The sequence below is a fragment of the Anopheles aquasalis genome, chromosome X, assembly GCF_943734665.1.
Source record: "Anopheles aquasalis chromosome X, idAnoAquaMG_Q_19, whole genome shotgun sequence".
Classification (NCBI taxonomy): domain Eukaryota; kingdom Metazoa; phylum Arthropoda; class Insecta; order Diptera; family Culicidae; genus Anopheles; species Anopheles aquasalis.
The window spans coordinates 7,277,416-7,290,370 of NC_064876.1; the positions used below are offsets into that span (position 1 = coordinate 7,277,416).

At 54.9% G+C, this 12,955-nt stretch overlaps 1 protein-coding gene across 1 annotated transcript in view; it reads left to right on the plus strand.

The window, feature by feature from the left end:
* The first annotated feature begins 421 nt into the window (after nucleotides 1-421).
* The window catches only part of LOC126570950 (uncharacterized), a 16,296-nt gene continuing 3,762 nt past the window's right edge, over nucleotides 422-12,955 (plus strand). The window contains exons 1-6 of the mRNA XM_050229109.1: nucleotides 422-719; nucleotides 1,517-1,611; nucleotides 4,540-4,714; nucleotides 8,042-8,146; nucleotides 10,312-10,857; nucleotides 12,735-12,946. Coding sequence (XP_050085066.1) covers nucleotides 4,541-4,714; nucleotides 8,042-8,146; nucleotides 10,312-10,857; nucleotides 12,735-12,946 — 1,037 coding nt within the window. The 5' untranslated portion in view covers nucleotides 422-719; nucleotides 1,517-1,611; nucleotide 4,540. The remainder of the gene's footprint in view (nucleotides 720-1,516; nucleotides 1,612-4,539; nucleotides 4,715-8,041; nucleotides 8,147-10,311; nucleotides 10,858-12,734; nucleotides 12,947-12,955) is intronic.

A 12,955-nucleotide genomic window follows, 5' to 3' on the forward strand; every position in this document is an offset into this window, starting at 1 on the left:
AGCTGTAAACGCTCGTAAACCGTGTGGTGGCCCATGTGTGGGGAGGGGGAGGACGCTTGGAAAACTGTTCACACCACCCCCAGCGCCTGACACCCCCGTCGTAGCGTCATATCCGTAGTAGCGAGGAGGGTTCGGGTTGCGCGCCACATCCCCGCCACCGGCGATCGAGCTCGATCGGCTCGGGAAGCCGAAGTAGCACCAAACCGACCCCTGCTCCTAACCCCCTCCCTCCCTCCCTCCCTTCCTATCCATCTCTCGCACTCTCTCTCTCTCTCTCTCTCTCTCTCTCTCTCTCTCTCTCTCTCTGTCTCGCTACCACGCTACCTCGCGCCGAGTAGGGCCGATTGGCGTGGCGGAGAAGCGAAGTGGCCATACCACACCACGGCAGCAGCAGCAGTAGCACAGCGATCTATAGTATATAGCGGTGTGGTCGTATGTTTACAAAACTATTATTTTCGGACGCTTTGCATTCGCTCCTGACATTCGATAGCGAAGTGCTGGCGCGTACGGTTCGAGACAGAGGCAAAGCTCCCGGGACAGGCCATTCCAAAGCGCACATCTCCAACGCAACGAGCAGCAGCAGCAGCAACAGGCCGAACACACAGTCCTTAATTGGCGCTACTACTATCAACCAAACGCATCATCACAAGCCTAGTGTCTAGTGCTAGCTAGCAGCAGCAGCAGCAGCAGCAGCAGGAGGAGATCTGCTGACAGGAGGCGTTAGTATCTGCAAACCAATCCAATCCGCGTCCTCGTCCTCAACACCCTCTCGTCTTGCACTTTCTCGTCCCTTCCGATCGGCTGTCAAGTGTGTGTGTGTGTGTGTGTGTGTGTGTAGTCTAAGTGGCAGTTGGTACCGCGGACGGTACGGAGGACATTGAACAGCGAAAGGACACGCTCATAGAATACGTTGTCTCCTTGCCAGTGTATGTTGTATGTATGTGTCTGTGTGTGTGTGTGTGTGTGTGTGTGTGTGTGTGTGGTTGCAGTTGGTGAAACAATGTGACATACCACTCTCCCCCACCACCACCACCACTCTCTCTCTCTCTCTCTCTCTCTCTCTCTCTCTCTCTCTCTCTCTCTCTCTCCCCCTCTCTCTCTCTCGCACGCCGAAACACTTTATCCCCTTCAGACACCCCCACCAACCTTGGTGGTTGGTTGGTGCTGAGCTTGTCGAGCAGCTCACAGCTGCATAAAGTGCCGATCCCGCGTACAGTGCATTCGAGTCAGCGAACGGCAGAGGTCAGAGCAGAAGGGTGCTCGCGAGCATGCCCTCCAAAGTCGTGTCCAGTCCAGTCACTAGGCATACCACCCTGTGAACTCACACCCACCATCACCCCCCCCCCCCCCCACACCCAAAACCCCCCTCCAGCCCACCCCTTCTGTACATCGCATGTGTATCCGCTTGATATCGCTTCCTCTCATTCTCTCTCTCTCTCTCTCTCTCTCTCTCTCTCTCTCTCTTCTCTCTCTCTCTCTCTCTTTGTGACCCGCTCCATCCTCGTGTACCGTGCAGCGATCAAGCAATCAAGCCCAGCTCCGGACCAGGATCGGTTACAGGATCCACCCTCAACGCCGTACCACACACCAACACAGGACACAGCAACACAGGTGAGCGCGCCGTCAGAGGTGAAGGTGGGGGAGGTAGGGGGGTGGAGGGGGGTAGTATCACCGAGTCAGCTGATCGCTGAGACGATCCGGGAAGAGACAGAAAGTCCTGGGAGGATCAGTTAGGAAACGGGAATTTTTGGCACCCCTCCTTTTGCGTGTCCTGTTCAGCATGCGTGTGAGTGTGTGTGTGTGCCTCCGCTTAGTGTGCCAGCCCTGCAAGGCCGGGGAAGAAGGAAGTGCCAGGCTGACAGCTCAACACTTACCACCGTCAATGCTCAACCCCCCCCCCCCCCCCCCCACAGCGATTCCGCGTAGTTGGTGATCGGTTGGTTCGTGGCGGAAATCGATTCCGTGCCAACCGTTGCACCACCACGAGACGTACGAGCGAAGCGAACGGTCTGGAAGCCTTGTCCTCTCACTCCTTAACTCTCACTCTCTCCTTCCTTGTGGAGTGCGGAGTGCATAAGGAATGGAGGTTAAGGGAACGAGATGTTGGGCCAGACGAGGTGAAAGCAAGGAAAACCCCTCGAGCGCATAGAAAAGCGAGACCGTACCGAGCGCGACGAAGAAGGAGTTACTGCAGCCATACATGCCTAGCTCGCACCCTCTCTCGCTCTTTCTCTCTCTCTTTCTCTCTCTCTCTCTCTCTTTCTCTCTCTCTTTCTCTCTGGCACGCAGACACAGGAGAAAACGAGGAGAGTTGGCGCGACGTGGCGCCACGCACTCTCACCTCCCTGGTCAATGGTGGCTGCTGCTCACGTAACAAGCGCGATAGCCCGGTTTCGCCAACACACACACACACACACACACACCCAGAGACACCTTCCCTCGAGTGGGTGATTCCAGTTATTACGTTCGTCTCGCTAATCTTGGCTCTTGCGATCTTGGCGAGCCGGTTTCGAACCGCTCAAGGTCGCTCGGTGTCGCGCTGCGTCACCGTTCGATTTGTTCGATTTGATCCTTTGCTGCAACTCTCTCCATCGCCACCCATGACACCCTCTGCAACTTTCAGTAAACGAATGTCCATTCTGGAAGCCACAGGAACAGGAGAGAGAAGGAGAAACAGAGGCTCCTTCCGGACTAGGTGGGGAGGGGGTGGCTGCCCGAATTGTTTAAGGGTGAATAGTCTGCGGCTAAGGGTTCGACACCAGTTCCCAGGTGTGCGCGCGTGTGTGTGAAGGTAACTTTCTCGGGCAATCGAAATCAGGGGGTGAGTTTTGCGATGGGGGGGGGGGGGGGGGGAGGGGGTGCGGGTGCCAAGGAGAATCAAGGATGGTCCGACGGCACGATGCAGATGCAGGGAGTAGCACACCCTCCCCCCCCCCCCCCCCCCCCCATCGGAGGTAGGGGGTGGTTCGGCTGGCTTGCCCAGCTGCTGACCATTGAGCTCGCGCCGAGAGATTGAGTAATCGGAAAAGTAGCAGTACTACGGCCGGGCACGCGATCGGATCGAGGCAGTCCGCCGAAAACCGGTCGCGGTCAGCTGGTTTTTAGTCCGATCATTTAACTGGCTCGCCAGTGCTGAGAGCGTGAGTCGGCGCCTCGCGCTGAGCCGCGCACCAGTCGCGACCACAGAGCCAGAAGGAGAGTGCAAAGGTGCCGTCGCAACAAAAATCATACCGTTCACTTCGGCGACCGCTCACTATTCACACACATACGCGGAGACACACACATGCGTTTGCGTTGTTGGCTGGCTTGGCCTGGCGTGGTGGCTTATGTGCGCTGTTGGCGCATTATTGGTTCGTTTGTTGCGTCGCGGCATAAAAAAAACCGCCGACAGGCGCGGAAAAAGGAAGCGGAACAGTGGAAGAGAAATGAAAGAGAAAGAGAGAGAGAGAGAGAGAGAGAGAGAGAGAGAGAGAGAGAGAGAGAGGGGGAGAGAGAGAGAGAAGAGAGTTATGCAAACGGAGAGCAACAACAACAACAGAGCACAATATCATCCATCTTGCTGTCTGCGAGCTGGCTAGCCGGACAGGAGCCAGGCTATTGGGAAACGTGCACCGTGGGTCTGATGGGGTGAACTGCACGATCACTTTCACCCTCTCGCAAGCGGAATCGGATTACACTCTGCCCAGAGTGGGATGGACAGGATAAGGGAAGGGGTGGGTGATGACTGTGTAGCGCTCGCTCGCTCGCTCGCTCGCTCACTGCGCTGCGCCGCGCTTTCGATTTCGAGACAAAAGAGACTGGGCGAGGTGACGGCCGCTGAAGTGACGAACCTTGAAAAAGGCTCCTTTCCAAAACAAAACAACAGAAAAAACCCAACCCCCGACGGAACCACATGCCCCCCCTCGCACTGTCTGCGCCGTGACCGTGCGCATGTGCCCGTCCATGTGTGTGACCTTTGCCACCAGAAGAAGTCAACCACCAGGACTGCCTTTCTTCTTTTTCCTCTTCTTCTTCTTCTTCTTCTTCTTCTTCTTCTTCATGTTTGCTTCGTTGTTGCGGCGTTCAATACCGTTCACCGGGCTGCGCCGGTGCGTTATAATCTGGTATCGCAACCGCAGGAGACACAACCTTCAGTTTGCTGTAAATAGTAGCAACAGAATCAGTAGCAGCATTCCTTCCTGTTCCTGGTGTTCGTTATGCGGGGTGTGGGCGTTCGTCCTTCCGTGGTTCGTCGGTTGTGGTCGCATCAATTAGCGTTTTGATTTGACGATGCCTCCCTCTCCCCTCACCGAAAAGACACCGAAAACAATCGCGGCTGCCGTCGTCGTCGTGGCCTCTTACACGAGCCATTGACGTCAGTGCAGCAGTCCTTGCCGTTCCCCCGGGGGGAGGGGGGGGGGGTTTCTGCGGAGCCACCGCTCCCCGATAACCACCCCTACACGGCAGCACCGTGTTCAAGGTCACACATCTTAGCCACACGTCATTGATCATGTTTTTTTTTCCTCTTTTGTTTGTTTGTTTCTTTTTGTTCGGCCACAGGATGAAGCTGTTACTGATGACGGCAGTGCTATGCGGGGCCCTGGCCATTGCAATGGGCGTGCCGGTCCCGGCGGCCAACCCCGAGCCGGAACCGGTTGCCGCGGCTAACCCGGAGCCGGCGGCACAACCAAAGACAGACATCGAGCTGATGAAGATCCCACTCAACGATGATCAGGTAGGTACGGTGCCCGGTACGCTTCCACGTTGGGGAAGGTGCAGCTAGGGGATGGTTACGTCAACCGGAGAGACCCGTACTCTTAAGCCACTTGAGGCTGAGCCTCGTGGGCCGTTCGAGACCGATGGGCCAGATAAAGGAGAGGTGCAACGGGAATACAGCCCCATTCAGGGCCACGCTTGAGGGCGGCGAGAGTGGTTTTCGACACCGATTGAACCCGTTCGCTGCTGTTTGGCCGCTCGATCGGCTGCAGTGCACGATATTGACATCGAATCGGTTTGCCTCAGTGATGACGTCAGATGAAGGGGTTGGTCATACATCGGCGCGCCAACTCCGAGAGCAGATCACTGAGCACACCGCCGACGACAAAAGGTTCTGCTTTCAACGCGTGAGCGCACTCCAACACATCCTTCAAATCCCTCACCCTCTCCCTCACATCATCACCGAATGAGGGTGCGGGGTATGGTTTTGACACAAAATTAGTGCCACATCCGCACGGGCACACGCGCCATGCTCGCGCTCGCCATTACGGAATTGGAAAATGGATCCATCAAGGTTGGGCCGCGATGGCCATACGCGCACGCACACATTGAGAACTTGAGGGGCGGGGTGCGGATGTGTTTGATTCGATTCTGGCAGGCGGCAGCACGTACTTCGATCGAGCCGTGACGCGCATCGGTAATGCCTTGTTACCCTGCGTGCTTCACTGGCATGCTGCTGCCAGTCTCCCAATGAAGGGAGGAGAGGGGCAGCAGCAGGACCACCAAATACCACAAATCAGCCCCCGAGCACCACGCACAACACACATAGCTGTTTTGCGTTTTTACATATTTTTTTTCGGCACAATGTCCTTCATGCCATGATCATCCATCTCACCTCCCCCCTCCCTCCTCCCCCTTCCCCCCGCACAACCCCCAGTGAAGGTGGCGCAGAGGGAGCAGACGCAAGTGCACGTGAGTGAGTTGATGTGTTAATTGGGCAGCTATCACAATGATGGGAAAGCGAGCGGAGCACGCGCGCAACACGCACTACACGCAACGCACTGACGTACGCACCAACGCTGGTTTGATGAAGAAGCTGATTGCATTCCGTTGGCTCATCAATATCGTGCTCGATTGTGCCCCGAGTACCTCCGGCTCCGTGCCCTTTGCCTCGAGGGTGGCGTCGTCGTTCTAAGTGTAGAAGGGGAGGGAAGGGGGGACAGGGGACCGGGGGACGATGGAGGCAGCCTTGGCCTTGGCACAGCGTACTAGCTGCTTCACACGCCCTGTGTGCGCTCGCTTCACACACACACACACACACACACACACGGGTCGAACAAAAAATCAGCTGTGAGCAAATGCAAAGACTCCCCGGGTCAAACGACGAACCCGGAATAGGGTTTTGGACTTTTTCTGTTCTGTTTTTTTTTACTGCTCTTGCCTTCGTCGGAAACCGAGCCATGCCAGCGAATCAGAGTGAACGGTCACGGAACGACCTTAATCAAGCAAGACTGTGTGTGTGTGCGTGTGTGTGTGTATGTGTGTATAAGAGAGTGAGTGAGAGAAAGGCTCAAAGAGAAAGGAAATGCAACCGATGGTGCTCGAGTGGTTGGTTTGTTCCCTTTTGCCGATCGGATAAAGGACAAATGCTCCTGCCTCCTGCAGGATGGGAAGGGGTACCCTTCACTTGTCCTTCCTTCTGTCTTTTTGTTCCGTTTGGCTGCTGTACTGCGCTGCTCTGAGCTGTTCTCCAGCTCTTTGCGTGCTGTGTTGCTAATACGTACGTGGTGGGCGTATGACGAGCCAGCTAGCCAGCCAATCCATCAATGCCATCCGAGGACGCGACCGAAAGGCCAAACCGCGCGGCTAAGAGCCGGTTGCCGGAGCCGAAATGCCACGGGCGGATCGATAGTTCGGCCTCCAGCGCTACCAGGCGGCGCCACCTGGCCGCCTGCTGTTTGAGTAGCCTTCTAGCTAGCTACGGCTGCTGCTGCTGCTGCTGCTGCTGCTGTGCACGTCGACGAAGGTGAACCTGAATCAACGACGCGCACAAAAGCAAACTAGCCGTTGGGTTTCGCAGCACAAAACGCCCCTCGGCCGTCAGGACTCCAGAGCCATCAGGCGGTTGTGGTTACAGGCGATCGTTAGATGACACAACGTGGTGAGTTGCAATAGTAGCACCCCCACAGCACCACAACAGCCAATAAGCTCAATCAAAACACGATCGCTGCAACAGCTCGAGTCTGCTTGCAACAGACGCGCGTAGTAGAAAAAAGAAACTCAGGAATATGCAATGCCTAGCTGCTGACCGGCCTCTGCTCCTAATGCTAATCTCCCAACACACACGCGCGCGAGCACAAGTGCACAAAAAAAAAGGAGCACAAAAGCACGGCTGCATAATGCGTAGCGTCCCACTTTCGTTCCGGTAGAGTGCGACGCGCCTGCCGAATAAATGGCATGCGGCGCCGCCATCCCTCCGCCCCGGCCTGGCTGCTCTGCCTTCTCTAATGACCGCGGTGCGCGATTTTTGCCTCTCTTTTCCTCGTTTTGTTTTGCGTTTTTCGGTTTTGGGTCGATGTGTTTTCGGAAACTTTCGCTTTCGCACGCGCCCATTGCGCGGCGGCCAAGATTACGAAACCCCCCGGCAGAAGAGGAGTAGGAAGAGGAGGAGGAGGAGGGTATTTGGTGGTGGTCCAACCGGTCACCGGTCCAATCGGTCATCGGAGCGCGCGCATAAAGGGGGCCACGATTTGGGCGCTCGCTCTTGCTCTCGTGCGCGCTGTTGCGTCGTCGTCGCGTAAAGACAACAATGAACGGCGGCGCGACTCCCTTACGACTCCTGCTCCTGCTGCACGCGTGCTCAGTACCACGGAAAGTTCGTTGGCAATTACAATCACACTTCACACAACTACCCGCAAAACCATGTGCCCTCCACTCCCATCAGGCAGGAGGTGCACGCGGAGAACGTGATACAAGTGTGCTTCATGGTGCCAGCGGCAGGCCAGTACACGATTGCGTCACGCCCTGTAGACTGCTTTGCGAGTCCTGTTGTGTGCGGTCGGCGTAACGTCAAGCAGCGTAACGTATCTTTCTGTCGTGCTTAATAATTTCAACGGTCTCTCTACTCACACACAAACCAGTATTTTAAATGTATGGGCGATTGGTTGCATTTCAGAAAACTTCGATAGCGAAACAAAAATGTTGGGTTTGTCACAGTTACGAGTTCATTCAATAGATGTTTTTTTTCTAAACGCATTTTTTTCGTTGTCTCTTTTTTTATGTTTTTTTACTCTTTCACACGTGTGTGTGTGTGTGTGTGTGTGTGTGAAACACACACTATATATAGGAACTGGACGTCATCACGCTGGTGAACTCCGAGGATCAGCGCATCAATGAGCGGAACAAGCGAACCATCGGTATCCTGCGCGAGCTCTTCCCATCGATCTCTCAGGTATGAGTCAGTTGATCTACGCCCCCCTCCCCCTATAAAATCCGGAACGTAACGAAACATGCGCGCGTGACTTGAGGCCAAAGCAACTGCCAGACAGGCTGAGAACCTTCAGCTCCTCAGCAAAGAATCCTATATCCCCCAATCACCACCCACCACCTCTTTCTCTTTTTCTGGCCCATCAGCTCTTTCTCTCTCTCGCTCGTACCATTCAGACATCCTGTCATGAGAGATCGTTGAGGGTAGAGAGAAAGAGAGAGAGAGAGAAAAGCTACTCAGAGGACCTTTGGGCCTTAGCTCACCCCTTTTCAACCCCTTTTTCGGTGCCATATCAGTTCAATCTCAGCCCGGTAAAGCCCCCGTGTTAGTCCCTTCACCCCACCTGGACCCCTGGATTCGGTTGAGCAATTCACCTCACTTCAGTCACCGTCACCCACCACAACCACCACCATTGCCACCATTACGATCGCTACCAGCCCACCCCCACCCCCAAGTTTACTCTTCTTCATTCACGTACATCGCAATCGCCCTTTTGTCGCTTCCATTCGCATCCGCATCCCTGGTTCGCCAGTACGCCATTTCACACCGCACCGTATAGCCCGTTCCGACTCACGCATATGTACGAATATCAACACCCCCTTTTTACCCCTTAACAATCACCACCACCACCATAAACCACAAACGATGCAATGCATATATTTGACCGTGTGCCCAAGAATTTGTATGTTACTTTTTTGTGTATGTTTATGTGTGTATGTGCGACATATTTGCTATCTGGCACCCCCTCAGTAGCCGGAAGGTTAGTGAGTCTATAAGAGAAATGGGGCAGGAGTTGGAGGGGAGGGGGGATGAAAAGCAACACCGCTCGCTTCGGTTGGTGCTCCTCTCTGGAGTCTGGAGCAGCCGGATGACCATCGTCGTCGACATCTTCTCCATCCCTCCTCTACCACCCCTGATTGTGCACTATCAATCGTCTCCTCCCCCGGGATGGGGGAGGTACGTCTGTAGGCAGCGTAGCATTTGCCCACCGAGGGAGAGGCTGGTCCACGACGACGACGAAGGCCGTTCAAGGGGTCCGATCGGTCCGATGGTGTAGCCGTGCATAGCAGCAGTGCAGGAGTAGATCGAAGAAGGGGCTGTTCGCAAGCCGTTGGGGCCGTGTGCGAAACTACTTTCTGTTTTAACCTAATAGACCCCCAGAGACAGCACCCCCCCCCCCCCCCCTCCCCCACCCTGCTCAAAAACCGGATCAGTCAGTACAGGCACTGGCCCGGTTAACAGGGGATGCTGGGGATGATGGGGATGGAGGGGGAGGGGGGGAAGTTGCCCACTTCTAGCGGGCGCCACCCCTCGCTGTCTAGAACCCCTAGAGCAAGGTCTAGAAGGATCCGCGTGACGACGAGACGAAGAGAACGAATCGAACGAGCGCTCCATCCCCACATTCGTCGCCACCACCAATTCACCCCCCCCCCCCCCCATTTCATGCATTTCATTATCGCCAGCGACTGACCGAACAAAAGGATCGGAGCAAAGGACAAACTCCGAGAACCACGAAAAAAGAGAGTGATAGAGAGAGAGAGAGAGAGAGAGAGAGAGAGAGAGTGAGAGAGAGAAAGAGAGACCGAACAACCGAAAGGTAGGGAGGGAGAGAGAAAGATAAAGTCAACTGAGAGAGACAAAGTAGTGTCAACTCCACCACCACCACCACCATCTCATCATCTACTTCTATTTCATCCCCTTCTACGATCCTCCAACCACAACCATCAGTGCATTAGCCCATCATACCATGCCGTCCAGCTCACCGATCGCGGTGGCTCCATTGCCAGAGAGCCTACTTCTTATATATCCTGGCACCCCTGCCTGTCTACCCTCTCTCGCTCTCTTTTTTTTTTTCTTATACACCCTCTGTCGCGCGCGCGCGCTTTTTTGTATTTCGGGCCCTATCGGGGGATCTGTCCGAAGAACTCGAACTCGAACACCCTCATCTCCACCCCCACCGCGTGTGACATCCTTTGCGTGTGTGTGTGTGTGTGTGTGTGTGTGTGTGTGTGTGCCAATTCACTAAGTAACCAACTCGCTCCGCTATCGCACTACGGTCGCTCGCTGTCGCTTCGCACGAACGAACGAAACGAATCAACCAACCGTCCAACCGCACTCTGGTGTGACAGATAGTGGATCAGAAGATCCAGATGATCACCTCGTACTTGTTCCGCACGATCGGTCCGATCCTGTTGCGCAGCGGACTCGGTCTCGGCGGTGGAACCGGCGGTGGTGCGGCCGGTGACCGTGGCAGCTCCAGCACCGACGATGACGACGATGATTTCAACTTCGACGACGACGATGACGACGACGCCGCCGCCGATAGCAAGAAGCCATCTTCGTCCACCTCTTCCTCCTCGTCCTCTGGCGGAGGACCGAAGGTTAGCATCTCGCTGCCCACCTTCCCACCCACGAACGACGACGACGACGATGATGATGGCACGACCCCGAAGGGCCCTGTCCCACCGGTCGCTGGACCACGGCTCGGTGGCACCGATGACAACAAGCAGGACGAGGATCGCAACGAGGTGCGCAAGCGGGCCACGACGGCGGCACCGGAGGAGGAAAAAGCGGAGCGGATCGATCTGCTGGCCGGTGGCCAGCTTGATTCGACCACCAGCCAACCGACTACTACCGTGGTAACGGTTGTAACGAGTGAAACCGAATCCAACCTGGTATGAGTAGGTCACCTTTTCGCGGGGCGTGGGGACGCTGAAGTCACCGCCACCCCAGTTTCGGCGCGCTATCCCGCTATTCCTTCATCTCTAGAGGTCCAACCCTCTTTCTCTCTCTCTCTCTCTCTCTCTCTCTCTCTCTCTCTCTGTCTCTCTCTTTCTCTCTATCTCTCTCTCTCGCTCTCTCTTTTTCTCTGTGTATCTCTTCTGCTACTCTCTAATGAGCTACAGCAGCCGCTGACTTCCGATTTTCCATCACTTTTACTGTAGCAAAACCGAGCGCCGTAATAGTAGTAGTAGCAGTAGTAGTAGTAGCAGCAATAGTGATCCAGAGCGTTAGTGTGTAGAATGTGCGCGAGCTCGAGCGAATTCGGAGATCGAAAGATGGTAAAGATGGATGGAACTGGTCCGTAGTACCAGACTAGATATGTAGTACTTCACTAAGTAAGCTTGGCAGGTGGTGTTGTAGTAGTAGTAGCGGCCCAAACCTCAACGTCAAAACGCCATCCCCCAGGAAGTGGCGTAAGGGGGGGAGAGGCGTACACCATCATCCTTGCGCAGGGATTTTAGAAGGATCTTAGTGAAGGGGGAATGGTAATTGTCATCCCTCGTTCGCCTACCCCCTTCACCCTTCGTCCTTCACCCATGATCTCTCTCTCTCTCTCTCTCTCTCTCTCTCTCTCTCTCTTTCTCTCTCTCTTTCTCTCGCTCTCTGTCTGTCAGCGTCCTCTCATGGTCCAGGGTTCGATCATCTTCTTTCCTTCCTCACCAATCTCATCGGCGGTTTTGATATCTTGGCACATCTTACATCTCCCATTCTTTATGTCCTACCTACCTCCTACCTACTGCAACTAGCCAATTGTTTGCGCGTGTGCGTTAAGTGCATTTAGTGCAAACAGCAGCTCACTTAGATCTGATCTAAGCTCGTGACCGTGGACGTTGTTTGTCGTCCTCTCAGCTCCTGTAATCCTCTCTAATGCACGCCCGTGTGTGTCGGCCTCGGGCAACTTCACCAACAAGGTCCTCTCTGGGCTCTGGTTATTTCTCGATTACTCTCTCTCTCTCTCTCTCTCTCTCTCTCTCTCTCTCTCTCTCTCTCTCTCCCTATCTCTCGCTCTCTTCCTGACTCTTTCATCCGGTTTCTGATCATTCATCAATGGTAGAAGGGATCTGCGGACGGAGTAAACGGAAATGGACCCACTCACTTTCATCGCTTACATCGCATCTCCCATTCTGAGCTGTGGTTCGTTCGCCGTGCTCTGGTCCGCGCTCATTCACTAGCAGCCCCCCCCCCCCCCCAAATTTGCCCGTCTCCGGCGTAGCATGTAGCGCATTCGATACCTTCCACTCCTTCAGCTAGCCGCGGAGTACCAGACCGCGCCAGATTACTGTTCACGAAGGAGCAGAAACAGCTTCATTAAGAAGAAGAAGTATCCACCATCACTAACCTGCTTTTACATCTCTCCATCTCTTCCATTCCGTTTCCTGTTTACGTCCCTCCATACGGTGCCATCATGCATTGTGGTTGTGTGCTGTTCGTGTGCATATGTCATCTGTGTGCGCTGTGTGTGGGCGTGTTTTTTTGTTTTTTTTTTGTTTTTTGTCTGCTGCGTGTCTGCATTCTGTCATGGCCGGACCGACCGGACCACACGCCACAAACCACCGACCGACGACCGACCGACGACTACTCTTTACCACTTGCCGATCACGACGACGATTCAAAATCGTTAAATTCTCATCCTTCACATACTACTACTACTACTACTACTACTACCACCACCACTATCATCGCATGTCGGATGCTCCTTAAACCGTGCATGTGTAACACACACACACACACACAAACACGCGCGCATCCTGTGTGCGATCGAATGCAGATCACCACCAACGAGGACGTCAACACGCTCGATACGCTCGATCTGGCCGGGCTGAGCGATACGCTGAATGCAATCCGGGTGGCGCGCGCCACCGCTGAGGAGAAAGTTGCCTCGTCCAACGACCAGAATGCCGCCGAATCGTCCGCCAACAGCTCCAGCCTGGACGAGCTGACGCTCGACTCCGAGGGTAACGAGGAGGATCGCAACAAGAGGTACGCACA